The sequence below is a fragment of the Aquarana catesbeiana genome, linkage group LG09 (assembly GCF_042186555.1).
Source record: "Aquarana catesbeiana isolate 2022-GZ linkage group LG09, ASM4218655v1, whole genome shotgun sequence".
Lineage (NCBI taxonomy): Eukaryota > Metazoa > Chordata > Amphibia > Anura > Ranidae > Aquarana > Aquarana catesbeiana.
The window spans coordinates 163,270,344-163,295,486 of NC_133332.1; the positions used below are offsets into that span (position 1 = coordinate 163,270,344).

The window sequence follows — 25,143 nt, forward strand, 5'->3', positions numbered from 1 at the left end:
TGAGTGTAATGCAGCGAACACACGAGCGGACTTTACGGCAGACTTGGTCCGGCGGACCGGACTCCGTTTGTATAATTCGATCGTGTGTGGGCTCCAGCGGATTTTTTTTTACCAAAAGTTCGATGGACCAAGAAATGAAACGTTTCAAATCTTTCCAATGGACTCGAGTCCGATCGAAAAATCCGCTCGTCTGTATGCTAGTCTGACGGACTAAAACTGACGCTAGGGCAGCTATTGGCAACTGGCCATCAACTTCCTTATTTTAGTCCGGTCGTACGTCATCACATATGAATCCGTAGGACTTTGGTGTGATCGTGTGTGTCCAAGTCCGTCTGTTTGTAAGTCCGGCGCACCTACGCTACAAAGTCCGTCAGAAAGATCGTCGGACCAAGTCTGCCATAAAGTCCGCTCGTGTGTACGCGGCATTAGTGTTACTGGAAATGAAAGGATTAAAAGCCGATGCTGTCTGGGATTGAGGTCGACACCGACGTCATCAGAGGGTGAAATATGTGCCTATGTGTACTGGCATCCGTGTAGTGCTTGTGTACTGTTGATGCTCTCTCCTCTCACGCTGGAAGCAAAAAGGGTTTCAGAAGGGAGAATGCATCATTTCCTGTGCCTGTGTTTACATTACATAAATCATTGGCCTGGACCTGATAACTGATCAGTTCTGTAATAAATCCAATCGTCGGGGGTGCGCAGAATGTACAGGTACGTTGTTTCATGCAGCCAGGCCATCCTGCCGCAGTAAATGTACTGTGGGCAATCCGGAACTAGTTAAAAGACACAAAGCAAAACAGCTCTTTACAAATAAATAAATATAAAATAATAGTCTTCTTGGCAGAGACATCCCAAGGTTACACAAGGCACACCAACAAAGGGTTAGACTGACACCATATGCCTAAAGCCCGAACCTAGGATGGGTCATCGTAGGCAACGTCTCTCTGGGTAATGTCAGGTGTTCCACAATTTCTTCTTTTGAGACACATGTTCTACCAAATGGTCACATTACCCGCTTTGAACAGTGCCGACATCACTACCATGTCAAAGAAACTTTGAAGTAAAGGCATGCAAGAGTTCTTCATACAAGGCGATATACATTTACCGGCCACTTTATTAGGTACATCTGTTCAATTGCTTGGCTGAGCAATTTGTGTTACCAATTACATGGCAGCAACTCAATGCATTTAGGCATTTGGATGCAGTGAAGACTACTTACTGAAGTTCAAACCAAGCTTCGGAATGTGGATGAAAGGGGATTTAAGGGACTTTGAGTGTGGCATGGTTGTTGTTGACAGACAGGCTGGTTTGCGTATTTCAAAAACTGCTGATATATATAAATAACTATCCATCCAGTGAGCGGCAGTTGTGTTGACGAAAATGCCTCGCTGATGTAAGAGGTTAGAGGAGAATAGGCAGAATGGTTCGAGATGATTGAAAGTCAACAGTAACCCAAATAACCATGCGTTACAACCAGGGTATGCAGAATACAATCTCTGAACGCACAACACATTGAACCTTGAAGCAGATGGGCTACAGCAGAAGACCACACTGGATGCCACTCCGGTCAGCTAACAGGAAACTGAGGCTACAATTCGCATTGGCTCACCAAAACCGGACAATAGAAGATTGGAAAAACGCTGCCTGGTCTGATGAGTCTCGTTTTCATCTGCCACATTCAGATGGTAGGGTCAGAATTTGGCGTAAACATGAAAGCATGGATCTATCCTGCCTTGTATCAAGGGTTCAGACTGCTGGTGGTGCAATGGTGTGAGGGATATTTTCTTGGCACACTTTGGTCCCCTTAGTATCATTTGAGCATCATTTAAAACGCCACGGCCTACCTGAGTATTGCTGCTGACCATGTCTATCCTTTTATGACTACAGTGTACCCATCTTCAGAATAATCCACCATGTCACAACGCTCAAATCTCAAACATGACAATGAGTTCACTGTACGCAGATGGCCTTGTGTCACCAGATCTGAATTCAATAGAGCACCTTTGGGATATGGTGGAATGGAAGATTTGCATCATAGATATGCAGCCGACAAATCTGCAGCAACTGCCTAATGCTATCATGTCAATATAGTCCAAAATCTATGAGGAATGTTTCCAACACCTTGTTGAATCTATGCCATGAGGAATTCAGGCAGTTCTGAAGACAAAAGGGGTCCAAACCGGTACTAACAAGGTTTACCTTGTGGCCAGTGGCCAGTGAGTGTATATTTTTTTATAAGATACATTTAGCAGCGCTGCAGTTTATTCAAGACTTGGGTTAGAAGTTATATGTTCCACTCCTTATGCAGCAGGACAAACTGCAGGCAGCATGGGAAAGGGCCATATCCAATCAAGAAGCACCTTAATTACATCACTTATGTGGTTAACCCCTTCCGGACCGCCCGTCGTTATACATCGGCTGTTTGAACAGGAATTTCGTTATGGCAGCAGCTAGCTGCCATAACCCTGGTATCCTCTTCAGTGAGCAGTCCGGTTTAAGATAAAAGTGGTCTCTGCAGCGGATTCGCCGCAAAATCATTTTTATCGGTGGCGGGAGAGGGGCCCTCCCGCCACGAACCGGTGCCCTCCGTTGCTTTCCGGTGCCCTCCGTTGCTTACCGGAGCCGGCAGAAGCAATCGGATCCTTCCCGTGGCCCGACATGGAGACGAGTGAAGGGAAGATGGCCCCCACCCATCTCCATATCATTGCAGGGCGGAAGCAAAGTCAAAACGTCACTTCCGCCCATAGCTCTTAAAAGGGCCATTTTTTTTTTTACCACTTGCTGCCCACCATATAGCAAAATGACGGCAGCAAAGTGGTTTCAATATCCTGACCGGACGTCATATGACGTGATCAGGATATTAAGCCGCTGCGCGCCCCCGGGGGCACGTATCGCAGAGATTGTTGTTGCGGTGTGTCACTCTGACATACCGCAACTCCAATCTAGGTAAAGAGTCTCTGACGGAGACTCTTTACCACGAGATCAGCCATGTCCAATCACGGCTGATCAGGATGTAAATAGGAAGAGCCGGTGATCGGCTTTTCCTCACTCGCGTCTGACAGACGCGAGTAGAGGTGAGCTGATCAGCTGCTCTCCTGACGGGGGGGGGGGGTCTGTGCTGATTGTTTATCAGCACAGCCCCCCCTCGGATCCCGCCCAGGACCACCAGGACGGCAACCACACTGGACCACCAGGTGTGCCCCCTAGACCCCCCAGGGAAATGCCAATCTGTGCCCAGGCAGCGGCCAATCTGTGCCCAGGTAGCGGCCAATCTGTGCCCAGGCAGCGGCCAATCTGTGCCCAGGCAGCGGCCAATCTGTGCCCAGGCAGCGGCCAATCTGTGCCCAGGCAGCGGCCAATCTGTGCCCAGGCAGCGGCCAATCTGTGCCCAGGCAGCGGCCAATCAGTGCCCACTCCAATGCCTACCACTGCCACCAAGGATGCCTATCAGTGCCTCATATCAGTGCCGCGCATCAGTGCCCAGTGCAGCCCATCAGTGCTACCCTATCAGTGCCCAGCAGTGCTGCCTTTCAGGGCCCAGTGTCGCCTATCAGTGCCAACCAGTACCACCCATGAGTGCCCATCAGTGCCGCCTATTAATGTCCATCAGTGCCACCCATCAGTGCTGCCTACCAGTGTCCCCTCATCAGTGCCACCATAGCAGTGCCACCATAGCAGTGCCACCTTATCAGTGCCCATCAGTGAAAGAGAAAAAAACTTATTTACAATTTTTTTTTAACAGAAACTAAAGCAAAACTTATTTTTTTTAAATTTTCGGTCCTTTTTTATTTGTTTAGCAAAAAATAAAAACCGCAGAGGCTCTATTTGTGGGAACAAAATTATAAAAATTTAGTTTGGGTACAGTGTAGCATGACCGCGCAATTGCCATTCAAACTGCGACAGCGCTGAAAGCTGAAAATTGGTCTGGGCAGGAAGGTGTATAAGTGCCCTGTATTGAAGTGGTTAAATTACTTTTTTTTAATTGCATTTTAGTGCAAATATGAGATCTGAGGTCTTTTTGACCCCAGATCTCATATTTAAGAGGTCCTGTCATGCTTTTTTTATATTACATGGGATGTTTACATTCCTTGTAAAAGGAATAAAAATGACAATTATTTTTTTTTTTTTTAAAACAGTGTAAAAATAAAAAAGGTAACATAAAATAGGAATAATTTTTTATTTTTTTTTTTAAACGTGCCCCGTCCCGTTGAGCTCGCGTGCAGAAGCGAACGCATACGTGAGTAGCGCCTGCATATGAAAAGGGTGTTCAAACCACACAAGAGGTATTGCCACGATCAGTAGAGCGAGAGCAATAATTCTAGCTCTAGGCCTCCTCTGCAACTTAAAACATGCAACCTGTAGAATTTTTGAAATGTCACCTATGGAGATTTTTAAGGGTAAAAGTTTGTCGCCATTCCACGAGCGGGCGCAATTTTGAAGCATGACATGTTGGGTATCAATTTACTTGGCGTAACATTATCTTTCACAATATAAAAAAATTGGGCTAACTTCACTGTTGTCTTATTTTTTAATTCAAAAAAGTGTATTTTTTCCAAAAAAAGTGCGCTTGTAAGACCGCTGCGCAACCTGCCATTGCCATCCAGTGCCATTTGCCAATGCCAACCAATGCCTGCCAGTGCCAACCAGTACCATCTGCCAGTGCCAACTGCCAGTGCCATCTGCCAGTGCCAATCAGTGCCACTAGTTTTAGCGGCGCTTTACCATCGTTTTAGTGGTGCTATTTGGCCGCTAGCGGGGCGCTTTTAACCCCGGCTAGCAGTCAAAGAAAGGGTTAAATGCGACTGTATCGCCATTGCCGAAGCGCCCCCCCCCCCAGAAAAAAGTTCTGCGAACGCCCACATACTTCTACTTGCTGGGGGTGCAGGCACAAAAAAATTGGGCTAACTTCACTGTTGTCTTATTTTTTTAATTCAAAAAAGTGTATTTTTTCCAAAAAAAGTGCGCTTGTAAGACCACTGCGCAACCTGCCATTGCCATCCAGTGCCACCTGCCAGTGCCATCTGCCAATGCCAACCAATGCCTGCCAGTGCCAACCAGTACCATCTGCCAGTGCAATCTGCCAATGCCAACCAGTGCCACCTGTCAGTGCCATCTGCCAGTGCAACCTGCCAGTGCCACCTGTCAGTGCCAATCAGTGCCACTAGTTTTAGCGGCGCTTTACCATCGTTTTAGTGGCGCTATTCGGCAGCTAGTGGGGCGCTTTTAACCCCTGCTAGCAGTCGAAGAAAGGGTTAAATGCGACTGTGTATCGCCGCTGCCGAAGCCCCCCCCCCCCCCCCCCGAAAAAAGTTCTGCGGACGCCCACGTACTTCTACTTGCTGGGGGTGCAGGCTCACGAAGGAGATGCTGTATTTCAGGGTCATAAAGAATTCCAACAGCACCTGGGCCTCCCCTGTAGTTCTGGTCCTCAAATGTACTAGTTTTACAGACTTTTTTTGCATGAACTACATTACATTAAACACCATCATCACTGCTGATGCCTACACCATTCCCAAGATCAATGAGTCGTTAGATATGCCAAAGGCCAGCTGTTATCGAACGATCATGAATCCAATTAGTAGGTAATTAATGGCAAATTCCCCAAGCAGCAGATGCTCAGGAAAATCGGTTTTCATTACCCCATTTTATTACTCAAGCTCAGTATAGTGCTGTTTGGGAAAAAGAACTTGCAAGCTGCCCGAATGGCTGGGACCATTTGCTTACCTGGATGACATTGCAGTGTTCAGATATACCTGCATACATGTCAAGTCTTGGACAAACTGTCAGCTGCTAATCCAACTGGTAAACCCAATAAGTGTCAAATAGGTATAACAATAGTCTAATACTTGAAACTAGGTAGGAGGCAACTTGAGGACTAAGACGGTAGAGGCCAGCCTAGCCTACCACTCAAACCACTAACCCCACTTTGGTGGGGGGTGGACGGAACACTCTTTCAGAGCTTGATCCTTTAGCAAGACAATTTGACTATCCAACACTAAAAAGTGACCCAGGGCAGCCTATAGAAGATGACATTTGACAAGCCACAATTCAGCTTCGAAAGAATACAGATCATCATAAGCCTTACTTTTTCTTTTTGTGTTATTTAACAAGGGGGCAGACAAACCTCATAAATAATAGCACCGAGAAGGCAACTGGTACTCTATTCGGCAATATCAGGGGTCTATTTGATCCCTACTGCAGCTTATTTTAACCTCTTCAAGCTCTGGACATACTAGACAAATCCAAAGGGCTGAAGAGGTTAAGGAATCCACATCTGAGTCATACTGACCAAGAGCTGAACTTGCATACATCTCAAGCTCTCAACTTCAATTAATATGACTTAAAGAGGAGTTCCACCCAGGGGGTCGGGTAAAAAAAAAAAAAAAAAAAACAACAATTAAAAGTCAGCAGCTACAAATACTGCATCTGCTGACTTTTAATTGGACACTTACCTGTCCCAGGGTCCAGGGTTTTACGATTTTTTAAGTATTTTTGTTTTTTTGGGCGGAACCCCACTTTACGGCCTTGTTCACACCAGCTGCTGCTTTGCTTCGCAGAGGCTGGGCTGCAGTGTTAATGTGTACTGTTCACTTTTCAAACTTTATTAAAATGTCAAATAGCGACATTTCACAGAATACTATCGGCTGGCATGTGGTGACACGCGCTGCCCTGGGAAAAAGTACTGCACGTAAAGCAGAGGTGTGAAAACAGCCACACCAGAGACCAGGCATTTTGCCTTGTCTTGTGGTGGAGATGCGATGAGGCTGCACTTGAACTGTCCAATGCAGTCCCATCGCACCTTGTGTAAATGGACCCTAACCCCCTACAGTAATGAAGTTTATTTTCTAAAGTAGCTACACTCAAGACACCAAACATGCCTATACTAGAAGGTCCAGTAGGCTAGTACATGACACATTAGCCCTCCTAGGAGAAAAGATTTAGATTATATTTGGTATTTAACCAATCAATTTCATCCTGATAAATATAAAGTTTGCCAGACAGGGAAACCTTGCAATTTGGAAATATAGCTGCAAGAGTCCACTGGGCATAATAATATACTTTCCAGCAAACCTCAGACCATTTGATTGGGTGGTATTGTTGCAGAGACACCCTCTCCAGGAACAAGAAAAGATGGCTCTATCAGCAGCTGTGGGCTCAAGTTTTAATTGAAAGCACTAAGCATACTGGGAGTCAATTTCTGAGGGCCAACAACCCATGCAAACACCAGGTTGGAATTTATTCTGCAAGTAATTCAAACTCTGCACTGAGCCAGACCAGACAAACCTCCAATTTTACTGTTGCTTATTCTTGTTTTATAATATATTACTCTGTTTTTCATTAGACTGAAAAATCTTTAGGCTGAAACTTTAAATATAGTAGGAATTTACTGCGCTCACAATGATGGTGAAAAATTATAAACCAATTCTGCTACTTAATAAACAAATATCAAAACCAGTGAAAATGTAAATGTATATACCAAAGTGCATTAATAAGAGAATTCACAGTAGCGCAACACCACCTAATTCATTTCGTGCTACGTAAAAAAAAATTGTGAAAAAAAAAATTATAATATAAATATATATATATATATATATATATATATATATATATATATATATATATATATATATATATATATATATATATACACATATACACACACACATACATATACATACATATATACACATATACACACACACATACATATACGCACACACATATATATATATATATATATATATATATATATACTGTATTTATTGGTGTATAACATGCACTTTTTCACCCTGAAAATCAGGTGCAAATGGCATGTGCGTGTTATACGCCAATACTTCAATTTTAGCTGCCTCGGATGGGACAGGGAGGGGGGCAGGACGAGCGCCGTCAGATTAAATACAGTGAGAATCTCCTGTTTACTTGGCTGCCTCTGTAATAGGAAGTCCCGTCTCCTGGGCCACCATTGGACCACTGTTCTGTCTATGATTGGAGATTCTCACTGTATGTAATCTGTTGGCGCTTGTGCCACCCCCCTCCCTGTCCCCTCTAGGCTGCAGATGGGCATCGATCAGGCTGCTGCATTGATGGCAACGGTGAGGGCGCCGCATTGATGGCAACGGTGAGGCCGCCGCATTGATGGCAACGGTGAGGCCGCCGCATTGATGGCAACGGTGAGGCTGCAGATGGGCATTGATGACAATGATGAGACTGCAGATGGGCACTGACCCTTATTTTGTTTCAAAGTTCCTTATTTAAATTTTTTTTTTCCCCTAAAACTCCCCTCTTAAAATGAATGTGCGTGTTATACGCCGATAAATACGGTATATATACACACACACACACACATTATATACACACACATACATATATATATATATATATATATATATCACAGTCAGGTCCATAATTATTGGGACGTCGACAATTCTAATTTTTCCCTCCCTTCCTGGGAAACACTGCGCCAGCCCCCATAAATTTACACCTCCCCCTGCCAGCCTCAGTTGTTTGTGTTTCCCCTGGTGGGGAGACACTGTGCTAGGAACCAGGCCCAGGCAGTCAGGGAGACTGGGGGCTGCATTTCTAAGAAAAGTCCCTAACCAGGAGACAGGGGTTCTCTGGGGCAGCGGCAGGCTACTTACCCGCCGCATATCGTCCGCCTCCCCCACTTCGCCGAGCGCTGGTGGAAGTCTGGGGGGGCCCTCTTTTACATCCACAGGGCTGTTTGCAGGAAGCATACCTGTCCCCCCTGTACAGCGTACAGGCCGCAGTGGAGCCGAGCGGGCCGGATGGCGGGTGACGTCATTTCCGGCAGAGGGGTGGATGTGCGTCCTTTGACACGCGCGGCGTTCTGGGTCGCACGGCGCTGATAGAGGGCCGGGTACAGGCTGGAGAGGAGTTGGTCACTGCACAGGCGGTGTGAAGACTCCACAGGCCGCCCACAAGCATGTCAGAAGCGGATGCTCAGACGGCGCTCAGCGATGCCAGCTCCAGCCAGCCTAAGGTAAGGGTACCCTGGGGAAGGGTTCCCCCTCTACCTAGGCTCTCCCTCCCCCCTTAGGGTTCCTGTAGGGGGGGAGGGGAAGGAAGCCCTCTAGGCGGGCAGAGGGGGGGGGACCAGGTCCCTCATTTTTGAGGAGGAACCTGGCTCTCCCCATGGTCGTATTTCTGTGTGAGGCTTTGTGGGGATATTGATTGGTCTTTGTTTTTCAGAAAGCTTCTGAGAAAAAAACCCCCACATAGTTCTAAGAGAAAACGTGCCTTCTGTAGGGATACCCTGGGGGAGGCTTGGAAAAAGGTCCTATGTAGGGACTGTATTGATGCATTAGTCAACGAAAGAGCATCTGAACAGGAGTCAGGGTTAGCAGCATCAGTCAAGGAATTATCCTCAACTTTCCAATCTTTTAAAAACCTGTTTGAAGGGTTACAGGTTCCCCTTAAACCCTCACCTGCATCGCAGAATACAACTCCACTTTTGGCACAGGACTCTGCATCTTCCCATCCTGGGGCCACTACTTCAGCAGAAGGAGTGGCGGGCACTTCCAGAGAGGAAGCTAGGGAGGAACCAGACAGTGCTACCTCCAGTTCTCAGGACGAATCAGAGGGGAAGAGTAGGGACGAGAAGTGCAGAAGGCCCTCAAGGTACAAATTGTCCCTTGATGAGGTAGAGGATCTCCTAGGGGCTATCTACACCACCCTGGGTATCCAAGAGGACAAGAAAACCCTATCTCTCCATGACCAAATGTATAGGGGCTTAAAGGAACAGAAAAGAAAAGTATTTATTTCCTGTTCATGAGGTCCTAATAGATACGGTCAAAAAAAGAATGGCAGGATCCCGAACGGAAACCCTTCTTTTCTGGGTCCCTAAAAAGAAGATTCCCTTTTTCGGACGATCCTGCCTCAATCTAGAACAAGAACCCCAGATTGGACGCAGCATTCTCGCAAGTGTCCAGACACACAGATCTGGCCTTCGAGGATCTGGGAGCTCTGACAGATACCATGGACAAGAGAATTGATTCACTGTTAAAGACCTGGGAATCAACTCTAGGTAATCTGTAACCAGAGATGGCAGTCACGGTGGTGGCCTGAAATCTCGAGCACTGGCTTACACAAATCCAGGCTCATATTGAGGCAGGTATGGCAAAGAAGGCTATTTTGTCGTCCTTTCCAACAATTCTAAGAGGCGTAGCATATATAGCGGATGCTTCGGCTGAGTCAGTGCGCATGTCAGCCAGGACTGCTGCACTTGCCAACTCAGCCAGAAGAACCCTCTGGCTCAAAACATGGCTAGGCAACAATGCCTCAAAAATTAAACTGTGGCATTCCGCTGACCGGTGATCTGCTCCTCGGCCTAGGTCTAGAGACAGTGTTAGACCGTACTGCCAATAAAAAGAAGGCGTTCCCTGTGAAACGAAAATCCCCGAATCAACCCAAGTGGGGGTTTCGTTCACAAAAAAGAACGCCTCCCAAGACACAGGAGAAAAAAAAAACAAACTTGGAGCCAAAGGGGTAAGGGCAAAGGAGGAGCGATTTTTCGCCCTCCTGAGCAGCCCAGTAAGACCCAGTGACTCAGGGGTCACAGTGGGGGGAAGATTGGGAGCCTTCCTTCCACAATGGGAAGTAATCTCCCCCAACCAATTCATCCTGGGGATCATACGAAGGGGGTACTGTCTAGAATTTACAGAGCCCCCTCCACGTCGAAGCTTAATAACGCTTCTCCCCAGGTGTACGGCAAAAGTAGAAACCCTCCTAGGGGTATTAAAGGAACTGGAACAACAGAATGTTGTGTGCAGAGTTTCAAAAGAAGGGACAGGCTTTTATTCACACGTGTTCGTGGTGAGAAAGCCCTCAGGGAGTTGCAGGTTAATTCTAAACCTGAAACCTCTGAACAAAGTAATTATTTACAAAAGATTCCGGATGGAATCGATATTCACAGTCAGGGCATTACTACCCCAAAACGGTTACATGGTTTCACTGGATTTGAAAGACGCTTACCTCCACATCCCTATTGCGGAGGCCTTTCAAAAGTTCCTGCGCCTGGCAGTAAAGGTAGAAGACGAAACTATTCATCTGCAGTTTCAGGCGCTGCCATATGGCCTATCCTTGTCACCCCGAGTATTTACGAAGGTCATGGCAGAGGCCATGGCTTTTTTGCGAATCAGGGGGGTATCAATTATTGCATACCTAGACGATCTACTTCTCACCATCCTCAGAGCAACTAATCAGGGATCTGGAACTAACAAAGACAACCCTGAGAGGGCTAGGATGGTTAATAAATCTCGAAAAATCCAGCCTTATCCCCGCTCAACAGATTTCCTATCTAGGATAACTGCTGGATTCTACTCAGCTAAGAGTTTTTCTCAGACCAGAGAAAATTCTGAAGCTAGACCAAGCAGTAGCGTGCCTTCAGAGAAATCAGCAGGTATCAAAAAGGGTGGCCATGTCAACCCTAGGCCTACTAACTTCTGCCATTCCGGCAGTCCAGTGGGCAGGCCTTCACTTCCGTCCCCTGCAGGCACTGATTCTAAAAGGTGTGGGACCACAGCCAGGAGTCTTTGGACACCCTGCTTTCAATCCCTCCTCGGGTCAAAAGGTCCCTCTGGTGGTGGAGGAAGCAGATAAATCTGTCGCAAGGGCGTCTGTGGATCATTCCAGTATCTAGAGTAATTACTACGGACGCAAGTGGCAGAGGCTGGGGGCACATCTGGGACCTCAGTTGGCGCAGAGGATATGGAAAAAGGAGGAGCTCAAAAAGTCATCCAACTGGAAAGAACTAAAAGCAGTGGGACTGGCACTCAGAGCTTTCAGGGAAGACCTACTGGGACAACATATCCAGATACGGTCCCGACAACTCTTCGGTCATTGCCTATATAAACAAGCAAGGTGGCACGAGAAGCGGGGTTCTGTTAAGCCTAGCCACAGAGATCCTCGGCTGGGTGGAAGCCAATGCGCTGTCTCTTTCAGCAGTGTTCCTGAAGGGAGAGGAGAATGTAGTGGCCGATTTTCTCAGCCGGACAAAGCTGAGAGAGCCGACTGGGTACTCAATCAGGAGGTGTTCGACCTCAGTCAAGAGATGGGGCCTCCCAGAGGTAGACCTATTTGCCTCAAGAAGCAATACAAAGTCCCCATATTTCTTCTTTCTCAGCAGGTGGGAGAACGCGCTAGGGGTAGACGCCCTGGCACAAAGCTGGCACTTTAAAGTTTGCTACGCCTTCCCACCTCCGGTGCTTCTACCAGCAGTTTTAAGAAAATTCCAGGTAGAAAACACCACGCTAACTTTAGTGGCTTCCTACTGGCCCAAGAGAGCTTGGTTCTCGATCCTCGGTCGGTTTGCAGCGGAACCTCCCTGGCTCCTTCCGACCAGGAAGGATCTCCTATCGCAGGGCCCAGTTCTGTCTCCAGGTAGGCAGCTGGAACTTAGCCGCCTGGCTTCTGAAGAAGAGATTCTAAGAAGCAAGGGCTTTTCCAAACAACTGGTATCCACCCTCCTTGATCGCAAAAAGGAGGAGATGCGCCGAATCTACCAAAAGGTTTGGGGGCGCTTTAGAGCTTGGTGCCAAGAAAATTCTTTTAAGGTGCAGAGCCCTATAGCAGTCCTGGAGTTTCTGCAATGCGGGCTGGATAAGGGATTAGCCATCAGTACCCTTAAAAGCCAAGTGTCTGCGCTTAGTGCGTACCTAGAGAAATCCCTGGCCACCAACTCCTGGGTGGTCAGGTTTTTCAGAGCCCTTTCAAGACAGAGACCAGTGCAGGGTCCTGCCTTCCCTAAGTGGGACCTTTCCCTGGTCTTACAGGTTCTGACAGAACCCCCGTTTGAGCCTTTAGGAGTGTACTCTAAAGGACCTAACGTATAAGGCTGTTTTTTTGGTGGCTGTAACCACAGCCAGGAGGGTCAGTGAAATAGAGGCCCTTTCAATTAGACCCCCTTTTTGTGTTGTTTTCGGATAGAGTCGTTTTTAAGACTGACCCGGCTTTTTTACCGATGGTGGCTTCGAAATACCATAGAAGCCAGAAGGTAATTTTGCCAACTTTTTGTCCTAATCCCTCAAGTGAAAGGGAATTTAGGTTTCATACTTTAGACGTCAGGAGATGTATCCTGCGTTATTTAGAGCTGACAAAGCGTTTTAGAAAGTCAGACTCTCTCTTTATTTCTTTTTGCGGAGCAAGGAAGGAACAAAAGGCGTCTAGACGCACCATTGCCAGATGGCTCTGAATAGCTATTAGTCAGGCCTACAGGCTAGCGGGTAGAGAAGCCCCCATGGGAATTAAAGCGCACTCTACCAGAGCTATGGCAGCTTCACAGGCGGAAAGAGCTGGAGCAACGCCAGAGCAGATTTGCAAGGCAGCCGTGTGGTCCAGTTTCACCACATTTGTGAAACATTACAGAGTGGATCTGGTATCAGCAAGTGAGCAATCCTTAGGGGAAAGGTATTGCAAGCTGTTGTCCCACCCTAAGTGGTAAGTGCTCGTCTATCCTCTCAAGGTGGCTGTCCTGAAAGACGGGGAGGGAAAATTAAAGTTACGCTTACCGGTAACGTCTTTTCCAGTAGTCTTTCAGGACAGCCCTAGTACCCACCCAAATTTTTTGGGAGGTCTTGAGGAAGACCTAAAAAAGGGCACAATAGTAATATGTGATAGTATGTTATTAACGTGTTCTTGTGTCTCCCCAGCTAACCGGAGGTGCTCTAGAAAAAACTGAGGCTGGCAGGGGGAGGTCTAAATTTATGGGGGCTGGCGCAGTGTTTGCCAGGAAGAGGAGGAGCCAAGGTCTCTCAAGGTGGTTGTCCTGAAAGACTACTGGAAAAGACGTTACCGGTAAGCGTAACTTTAATTTTTTGGCTCTAATGTGCTTTAACTGCAGACTTTCAGCTTTAATTTGAGGGTATCTACATCCAAATCAGGTGAACGGCATAGACCTCACCAGACGCTGGGTTTCATCCCTGGTGATGCTCTGCCAGGCCTCTACTGCAACTGTCATCAGTTCCTGCTTGTTCTTGGGGCATTTTGACTTCAGTTTTGTCTTCAGCAAGTGAAATGCATGCTCAATCGGATTCAGGTCAGGTGATTGACTTGGCCATTGCATAACATTCCACTTCTTTCCCTTAAAAAACTCTTTAGTTGCTTTTGCAGTATGCTTCGGGTTATTGTCCATCTGCACTGTGAAGCGCCGTCCAATGAGTTCTGAAGCATTTTGCTGAATATGAGCAGATAATATTGCCCGAAACACTTCAGAATTCATCCTGCTGCTTTTGTCATCCGTCACATCATCAATAAATACAAGAGAACCAGTTCCACTGGCAGCCATACATGCCCACGCCATGACACTACCACCACCATGCTTCACTGATGAGGTGGTATGCTTTGGATCATGAGCAGTTCCTTTCCTTCTCCATACTCTTCCCATCACTCTGGTACAAGTTGATCTTAGTCTCATCTGTCCATAGGATGTTGTTCCAGAACTGTGAAGGCTTTTTTAGATGTTGTTTGGCAAACTCTAATCTGGCCTTCCTGTTTTTGGGGGTCACCAATGGTTTACATCTTGTGGTGAACCCTCTGTATTTACTCTGGTGAAGTCTTCTCTTGATTGTGGACTTTGACACACATACACCTACCTCCTGGAGAGTGTTCTTGATCTGGCCAACTGTTGTGAAGGGTGTTTTCTTCACCAGGGAAAGAATTCTTCGGTCATCCACCACAGTTGTTTTCTGTGGTCTCCCGGGTCTTTTGGTGTTGCTGAGCTCACCGATGTGTTCTTTTTTTTAAGGATATTCCAAACAGTTGATTTGGCCACACCTAATGTTTTTGCCATCTCTCTGATGGGTTTTTGTTTTTTCAGCCTAATGATGGCTTACTTCATGGATGGTGACAGCTCTTTGGATCTCATATTGAGAGTTGACAGCAACAGATTCCAAATGTAAATAGCACACTTGAAATGAACTCTGAGCCAATTGTTCCATTACTTTTGGTCCCTTAAAAAGTGGGAGGCACATATACAAACTGTTTTAATTCCCACGCCATTCACCTGATTTGGATGTAAATACCCTCAAATTAAAGCTGAACATCTGCAGTTAAAGCACATCTTGTTCATTTAAAATCCATTGTGGTGGTGTATAGAGCCAAAAAGATTAGAATTGTGTCGATGTCCCAATATTTATGGACCAGAAATATATTTATTTTTTTAAATTTCTTTTTATGTGGGAAAAAAATATTCTAGTCCTCTTTGACCAATGAATTATATTATATAGTCCTCTTTGACAATGAAGAAATGTAATAGTTCCCAGGGGTATCCAAATTATGAACACCACCGTAGATATCAATCACTGTGTTTGTCACATCAGATCCGGTCCCATCAGATGGAAACTCACCAAATATAATTGCCTACTACTCTCATGGTTAGGCTAGTAAGCCATAAGAATCAGTTGTTAAGATTCCTTAATAAGTCAATTCACTTCTACACAGTTCTTGCAGTAAAGGTACACATCCATGGGTACATAAAAAAAGAAAGGCTCCACTACTGTAATATTGTCAAAACACAAGGTGGAGAGACTGAGGGGAGGTCGCTCGATTATGTCATTAACTATACAATGTTTGATGCAAAGATTGTGCTTTGACAATATTACACTAGTGGAGCCTCTTTATGTATCCATGGATGTGTACCTTTACTGCAAGAATTGTGGAGAAGTGGATTGTTTTTATTAAAAGTGAAGTATGATTTTTTTTTTTGAGATTCATATTTACCTAGGTGGATGCAGCATCATACCGATGCTGCAGCTGTCCCCTGGCGTCTTTGCACTGAGAACAGAGCCACCGCACACCGCTGATGGCTCAGCCCTCACTCCTCCCTGAGCGGAGAACTGCTGACTGTCAGCATCTCTCCTGCTCTGTTCCTCCACGCTCATTGGAGCGCTGAGCTGTGGAGGGGCGGAGAGTGGCCGTCTCAGCGGCTCGCTGAGACTGCCATCAATCAAGGCAGCTGGCAGATCCAGACTTCTGAAGTCGGATGACGGGCAGCCTCGACTGATTGCAGTGACATCAGCGGAGAGCGGACTTCAGACCGCTCTCCACTGAAAACGGGTCACAGGAGCGCAAAACGGATTGCACTTCTGTGACCCATAGGAGAAGCTCAGCCTAAAAAGCTCAGACTGGACTTTTCCTTAAAGGAATCTTTACATAACTGATACTTAGGCCAAACTAGCCTAACCCTGAGAGTGATAGGCAATTATATTTGCTGAGTTTCTACCTGATGGGAGCAGGTCTGATGTAACACATGGTGGTGGATATCTACTGTGTTTTTCCCAATTAGGATATCATCGGGAACTACTATTACTTTTGTTCATTGGTCAAAGGGGACTGTTATTGGACATTTTTCCATTTTTTGTTTCTCATTCTATTTTTATAATTTATTTTTCACATAGAATATGTATATATATTCTTATTGAGCACTGAATGAATTAGGTGCTACTGTTGCGCTACTGTGAATTCTCTTATATTTGCAATTTGGTATATAGATTTAAATTTTCACTTGTTTTGAAACTCTGAATGCTCCAACTAGAAAAAAATGCCCACAACCTTCCACTTTGAAGAGGCTGCAGATTCTTTGCAGTGACTTCCTGCCTACAGGCATTCACTACATGATCCGATGTTGTGCTTAATCTTTGCTTGGCAAATTAATCAAATTAAATGAAGGTAAGCAATAAAAAGCATGCACTGATATTCACACATAAATATCAAAAGACAACTGGAAAAAAAAAAAAAAAAAAAAAAAAGCGTTGCGATGTCAGGAAAACCTCAAATTCAATATATAATGTATAAAAAATACAAAAACAATAGTCCTACAAAATGAAATATCAATGTCCACCAAAAGTGTGCAAAATCTTCATACAGCTGCTGTGCACCAAGTGATTATAATGACTCTTACCAAGTCCTTACACCCCACAACTCAAGAGGTCTAAATCAGCATTTACAAGATGACCAATCCCATATAGATGGATGGCTCCAACTCTCTTCCTCTCACACCTCAACAAGCCTCGCTCACTTATGAATGGCATGCCCCAAAAGTGGTCACTGGATCGCTTCCCATATACCAGTCTCGGAAAAAAAAAAACACACATACTAAGGAAAGTGCAAGGAAATCCCATAGCGAAATACTGTTTACAAACAATAAACCAAGTGGGTACAAAACGTACAGTATGGCAAGCATATCGCACAGCACTGCCGACTCTCCAGGCAGGCGTGATAACATCACCGCTAAACTCTGCCCACAGAGGCATTCCATTCATGAGAGTGAGGTTCGAAGCTTATGACAGAATACAACGTCAGAAGTGACATAATGTGTTGAATAGTTTTGTATGTATTCTTTCTTTTGAGCATGCGTAGTCTTGCTCTTTTTTTTTTTTGTGTGCGAAAACCGTACCAATGAAACGTAAATCGGATGTTGAGTTCACATCCGACAAAAATTTTATAGTCTGCACATTCATCTTTTGTCTGACAAAAAAGCAAAAATCGGCTGTCAAACGCATTGTGCTAACAATTCTGAAAATCATCATAACGTGGCACGAATTTTTCCATCCAATTTTCGTATCGTGTGTATGGACCTTTAGACCTCTTGAGTTGTGGGGTCTAAGGATTTGATAAGCGGGATTATAATCACTTGGTGGTTGATGCACAGCAACTTCATAAAGATTTTGCACACTTCTGGTGGACTGATATTTAGTTTGTAGGAATTTTTTTTTATTATTATTATTCTACATGTACAGTATATTAATTTGGAAGTTTTCCTGATAATTTTTTTCAGTAGGCACTCACTACAGCAATGGCAACATTGGATTTTTCTGGGCAGATTTTCTGATGGCAACCTATAGTGGATCATTGAAATCTATTAGAATGCTGGGTGACAAGGCAGGGACACAATTCGACAGGGAGAGAGAGATGGCCAGGTAAAAATAAAAAAAAATAAAAAACACAAGGGCAATAATTATAGGGGTAATAAGTTAACCCTGTGGGTACTCGTCCACTCACTCAATTATAAATCAGTGAGGCTCCATGCTCAATTGCCAAACAGTACAAAAAAATAGCAAACCAAAAATGGTCAGCTCAAGGACCATGTAGTAAATGAGCCTCTAGGACTTAAGTGGGTTCACTTAAGTCCTGGAGGCTCATTTACATGATCCTTGAGCTGACCATTTCTGGTTTGCCATTTTTTTGTACAGTGAGAGAGATGGCACCTAAAACAGAAGTCCCTTAACAAAAGGACCTCTGTTAAGGTTCATTCTGCCTTTAAAAATCTAGAGAAAAATAGAATCTGCACCATGGCGATTAACTTTACAGGCTCCCTCTGATCAGATATACTGTGTGTTGCCTAATGGTGGCCCCACCCCAAATATGGTTAAACTTCAAACACATGGCTAATTTAGTGCTCTTACAACAGGTCAATATGGGGTAAGGGGGAGGGCATAACACTTCTTTTTTGCAAATAAAATGTTACATTTTCAGGACTTAGGCCTGATTCACACTTATGCATTTTTAGTGCTTTTTGCATTTTGCAGATTTGTACTACAGAGCGTGTTCCAAAGGAAAACATGTTAACTGGACTGTAATGCAAGCCTGCAAAATGCAAAAAGCACTAAAAATGCATTGGTGTGAATCAGGCCTAAGACCCATTTCCTAGAGGTTTACAAACAATAGAGTAACTATCTAACGTACAATTACCTGTTCTGAATACTTATATGAGGATATGTCATCTTGAGAAGGTACAGCCCGAGCCATATCATCCTGAATGGACTATGAAAAAAAAAAAAAAAATGTAGATAGCATCTAAGTAAATGGGGGTTGTAAGAAAAGTGAAGTACATTATAATCATAATAAACAAATTCAGTAGATGCATTTAAAGTTGCAACCTCTAGCAAAGGCATTTTCTTAATGCATCAATTCCAAACTAACATCCTTAGACCAAAAACACCAATTTGAAAATTGTTTGAATAAAAAAAAAATCCTCTTGCAAGTAAATGATCTGCCTTGGAGACTGAGATCAAGTATAGAACTACAAGGTCTATAAAAAAAAAAAAGTTTAAATTTTAGGAAATGCACCAGTCACAAAATAGGATTTTTTACTTACCGTAAAATCCATTTCTCTGAAGTTCATTGACAGAGACAGCCTTCATAACAATAGGGTTATATCGCCTCTATTAGGAGTAGGACTAGGCAGAACAAAAAGCAAATTAACACCTGGCTACTCTCATGGGCTGTCCTTCAGTCAGTATATAACCCCTGCCCTGCTCTAGGTATTCAGTTTAGTAGCAAGCTGTAATAGAAGTATCAAAACAACTCCATAGAGGGGTGGGTGCTGTGTCTGTCATTGAACTTCAGAGAAATGGATTTTACGGTAAGTAAAAAAATCCTATTTTTTCATTCGTTCATTGACAGACACAGCCTTCATAATGATAGGGACGTCCCAAAGCAGTGCCAAGATGAGGGGTGGGAAAAAGAAAAATCCCAAGGCTTATATAAGAGCCAAACAGGTAACAGGAACTTCACCCAGGACAAGCTGGAACCCAACCTGAACCATACCCCTTCAAGAGGGAATAGACCCTCTACCCAGCGGCCTGCAAAAAAACTTGTGGCCAAAAGAGGCATCCGCAGATGCCAACCCATTCACTTTGTAGACTTGTGAACATGTACACAGATGACCAGTAGTCGCCTTGCAAACTTGCACAACGGACGCATGATGACAGAAGGCCCAAGAAGCACTAAGCAAAGGGTCAACACCACACCCTCATAATGCTCCGCACCAACAGCAAAACAGAGGATGTGCTGGAGACGGGCACACAACAGAATGCGTAAGTAGCATTTGTGATGTCGATAGAAGTCAGAAAGTCCCCATGATGGAGTGCCACCGCTGTGTGGACGGACTCCATCCTAAACTACTGTATCCCCATAAGGCATGTACCATGCCCTCCATCCTGTAGACTGAACAGGTTTGAATAAAACCCCTGAAAGCGTTTTTAGCAAGGGAACATCACACCCTACAGTAACAGGGCTTGCACAGCCCCCCGCGGAGAAAAAACGTTTATCCAAAGGGATACCGGCCCTTCGCCGCAGCCACCGCTGCACAAACTTAAAAAGGTTCCCGCACAGATACAATAAGTGCGAAAACCAGCGCCCCTCGATCAAGGCCCCACAGAGAAAGACAGACCAAACAGGGGCACAGACCTGGGTCCCCTCACAGGGAGGACAGACCCGGGGCCCCTCACAGGGAGGACAGACCCGGGGGCCCCTCACAGGGAGGACAGACCCGGGGGCCCCTCACAGGGAGGACAGACCCGGGGGCCCCTCACAGGGAGGACAGACCCGGGGGCCCCTCACAGGGAGGACAGACCCGGGGGCCCCTCACAGGGAGGACAGACCCGGGGGCCCCTCACAGGGAGGACAGACCCGGGGGTCCCTCACAGGGAGGACAGACCCGGGGGTCCCTCACAGGGAGGACAGACCCGGGGGTCCCTCACAGGAGACACCAACCGTGGCCCCTCACAGGGGGCACAACAGTGGTCCCTCACAGGGACACAAACCCGTGGCCCCTAACAGGTGGCACAAACCGGGGCCCCTCACAGGAGGCACAGACCAGGACCCCTCACAGGAGGCACAGACAGGTGGCCCCCCACAGGAGACACAACCATGCCCCTCACAGGGGGCACAAACCATGGGCCCTCACAGGGGGCACAAACTGTGGCCCCCCCACAGGAGGCACAACCGTGCCCCCCCCCCCCACAGGGGACACAAAACGTGGCCCCTCACAGAAACAAACCGTGGCCCCTCACAGGAGGCACAAACCGTGGCCCAGGGGGCACAACCATGGCCCCTCACCTAAGGGGCACAGACCTCCGCAGCGCCACCCCTCAGGAAAGGGGGGGCCAGCACGAGGCCTAGCAGGCCGCGGCCTAAATTTTTAGCCGCCCGCCACGAGCATGCAGCCCGCAGTGGGACTTCGGTAGGCCGTGATGATCGGATTAGATCGAGTGAAGGAGAGGCGGGGGGCCCTTTACTTACCACTCCAGCTAAGTGCACGTGTAACACTCCCTTTCCACAGACAGATCCACCTCCCACCTAGACGGAGTGGCCATCGGCCATGGCGACACTGATCTAGATAGTAGTAGCCCGGTCATATGTGTCCCTGAGACTCAATCTCGCCGGCCGCTCCGGTCCAGAATGGGGCTTGTCGCGGCCGACCCAGTGCGAAGATGAGGTCTGCGCACGCTCGATGGCCAGGCTGGGGAGACTACCAGGATCTATATTATCCAGTCTGTCACCCAGCCCAGCAGTTGATTGCAGATCATCACAGGAAAAAAGAAATAAAAGAAATGAAAGAAAAATCCAAAGAACCACAGGTCCCAACAGGGAGCCAGGTCCTTCTCCTGGACTAGGCAGAAAAAAAAAACTGAATACCTAGAGCAGGGAAGGGGTTATATACTGACTGAAGGATGGCCCATGGGCGTAGCCAGGTGTTCGTTTGCTTTTTGTTCTGCCTAGTCCTACTCCTAATAGAGGCCATATAACCCTATAGTTATGAAGGCTGTGTCTGACAATGAACGAAGGAGAAATTCTATTTTCATCTACATTTTTAGCCAATAGCTTATGCTACAAAGGCTCTAATTTAATCATAGAAGTATAAAAAAAAAAAAAATAAAAAAAGGGAGCGGTACAATAGCAGAAACGTTTTTATTCAAAGCAAACATTAAGGGCTCGTCTACACTTGCTTCAAAACATAGCTTCGGACACTTTAGGGCTCATCTAGGTTCGGTTCACACCTATGCAGTTTGCTTTTGCTCGTTTCTACACTGCGTTTTTGCACACACAATTTTACCATGATTTACCGTGAGTTTTACATTTTTTTTATACTTTTTTTTCCCCCTGCCAATTTGTTGGGCAGATTAAAAAATGCAAAACGCAGCAATAAACACACTACATGCTTTTCTGCAGCTTCTCTATTGAAGTCTCCTAAACCAAAAAAGCACTGTGGTGTTTAAAAAAAAAAAAAAAAGTCTGACCCTTTCCAAAAACACAGTGGCTGAAAAAATAAAAGCATAGATGTGAATGCGTCCCATAGGAAACCATGTAAAACTGTAGTGACATTCCGCAAAAAGCACTAAAAGAACCCACATGGGTGTGAACAGTCTTACACTTGCCTCAAATTCACACATTAAAGCGTCTACCGCCTCAACATGCTTTTTTTTATGTGTTTTTGAAGCTTCTGCGATGCTTCGATTATGATTTTTTTTTTAAAGCTTTACTGAAGCTTGGCACATTGCCCTTTGTGTGATCTCATACCTGCAATACCTCCAAAACAAAGCAAAGCTATAGCTGAATTAAGTCCTGTTTACACCTTGTTTTTGCTTAGCTTTGTTTCAAAAATTATACCCCATGTCAATTTAGTGGTGCTTTAACCGGTTCTGGACCAGCTGCCGCAGTTATATTGCGGCAGGTTAGTCTGGTTGCACGAACCACCGTAGTTTTACGTTGCGCGAACCGCCGTAGTTATACGTTGCGCGAACCGCCGTAGTTATACGTTGCGCATGGCCAGTGGGGGGGGGGGGGGGGCGCACATGTCCATGTAGGTACGCAGTAAAACTTGGTGACGTGGCGAGTCCTATAAGTGCAGTTTAAGCTGGCGAGGTAGCTAGCACGAGTAGTGTCCCGCTGCCAAGGAGAAGACAAACACAGGCCCGTCAAGCCCATAGTGCCCTTCCTGCTGCATTCGCCAATCCTAATTGGGAGCCCACCACTTCTGCAGCACCCATACTTCCCCCATTCACTGGCCAACCCAGAATTCAGGTGGGAAGAGTTTTACATCACTTGATTTTTATTTGCGGTTTTTCATCGAAGATCTCTATAGATCTATTGTGGACCAAAGCAATTTGTATGCTGGTCAATTCATTAAATTATATGGTGGTTAATTGCGCTAATATTATCCTCTTATTACTAATTGAATACTACAATCCGTGACTAACTGAAACCATCCTCCTTAAATAATAATAAAACACCTCCAAGTAATCTCAAAATTTGTAAAAATCCTCATACGATATTATATATAAAAATACTAAAATTACCCTCTGTCATAAACGTGAATGTGCTGATAAATAAATGCATAAATTGTTAGAACTAATTAATATACAGGTGCTCAAAAATATATATATCTGCTGCTTAGAGAAAATATAAATGTGTGCATAAAATAAATGCTTGAATTGTTGAAACTAATATACAGGTGCTCAGAAATATATCTGCTGCTTATAAAAAATATATATAAATGTTCTCCGGCTTTACGTGACTATCTTTTCCCTCGTAAACCATAAAACTATATGTATAGCCTGTTGCCCTGTCACAGAGCTTACACATCTTGACCCCATATCTGGCACATTTGCTGGGAAGATACTGTTTGATAGACAAGCGGCCAGAAAACTTAATCGGGGACTCGTCAACGCAGACAAATTGATCGGGAGTAAACAAGGCTGCAAACTGTTGAAGTGGTTTACGAGGGGGCGAATTTTGTAGAGCCGATCAAATCCAGGGTCACCCCGAGGACGACAGAGTTCATTGTCGTTGAAGTGTATGAACCGCAAGATCTGCTCATATCGTGTCCTGGTCATGGAGGCAGAGAACACGGGCATATGGTGAATTGGGTCAGTGGACCAATATGACCGCAACTCCCTCTTTTTAGTTATGCCCATGAGGAGGGATAGGCCCAGGAAGGTCTTAAATTTGGAAACCGTAATTGGTTTCCAATCTCTGGCAAAGGTCAGCTAACCAAATAGTTAACAAGAGATGACCAAATAATATAGCTGCAACTAAAATGATAAGATCAATAAATTATATGGTGGTTAATTGCGCTAATATCCTCTTATTACTAATTGAATACTACAATCCGTGACTAAATGAAACCATCCTCCCTAAATAATAATAAAACACCTCCAAAAAACACCAAACTAAATGGACAAAAATGCACTTTTAAAGCCACAAGTAAAGACACTCAGTATGAGATTAAGGATTTTTTGACATGTAGAAGTGAAGGGGTTGTGAATGTGCTGCAGTGTCCGTGTTCATTGCAATACATTGGAAGAACAAAAAGGCCGCTATGGAAAAGAATTAGGGAACACATACAAAACATTGTGAAGGGATTCCCTAAACATAGCGTTTTACGCCACTTTTCCTTACACCACAACAAAAATTCAGCACTCCTAAAATTTTGGGCAATTGAAAAATATAATGCACATTGGAGAGGGAGTAATAAGGTGAGAGAATTAAGCAAACAGGAATCAAAATGGATATTTAATATGCGTACACTCACGCCACTAGGCTTAAACATAGACTTTGATTTAAATTGTTTTATATCGGACTTTTAATATACATTTCCTTCTTTTTTTATGTTTTTGGTTTACTATGGAGGAGATTTAGTTCTATATTTTAAATAGGAGAGGGAGTACTATATCTTACATTAAATATAGAATAGAATAAATCTTTTTAACTATTTTATCAATTTTTAAGGTTATCTAGCTATATTTTACAATGTATACGATTCTATTTCTTTATTTATATTATTGTATTAAAGATGTATTAATGGGAGTAATATAGAATCATGTTGTACAAAGTAAATGTTAATGATCACCAGAATGCAAGAGAGATCGCGCTATTGAAGTGATGATGCAGTTCCACTCCCAGGGTTGCCATGACTACCAGTAGACACACACTATAAGTATTCGGTAGGCGCATAACTCAGGCAACCTTGAAAAAGTCACGTGGCAGTGACATAACACGTAGGAGGAACCTGTGACGTCCCCAGTATTTGCAGTGTGTGAGCAAGCGGTGACGGGTGAATTGTCTCATCACTGAGCTCCGTGCAGCTGATCAATACAAACGCGATCGTGTGGATGAGAGTATGTGAGTGAAACTGAGAAGTCTAAAACATAGTATTTAATTGATTTAAATCTCTGCGCAATGGATGTATATATTTTTATCTTTTCATGTCTGGGATTCTGAGCGGAATAGCGGAGTCTAACTAAATGGGAGAAGAAGTGAAAGTAAAAACTTTTTTTGACACTATTTATCTATTTATTTACAAATTTTGCCACAGTATAACCGGCACTGATTGAACTTGCTTTT

General features: G+C 44.9%; 1 protein-coding gene across 1 annotated transcript in view; it reads right to left on the reverse strand.

Moving 5' to 3' along the window:
* LOC141108105 (UDP-N-acetylglucosamine transferase subunit ALG13-like) overlaps positions 1-25,143 on the reverse strand; it is a 443,195-nt gene that overhangs the window by 107,962 nt on the left and 310,090 nt on the right. Inside the window, exon 20 of the mRNA XM_073599348.1 lies at positions 18,706-18,777. Within this exon, the coding sequence (XP_073455449.1) occupies positions 18,706-18,777 (72 nt within the window). The remainder of the gene's footprint in view (positions 1-18,705; positions 18,778-25,143) is intronic.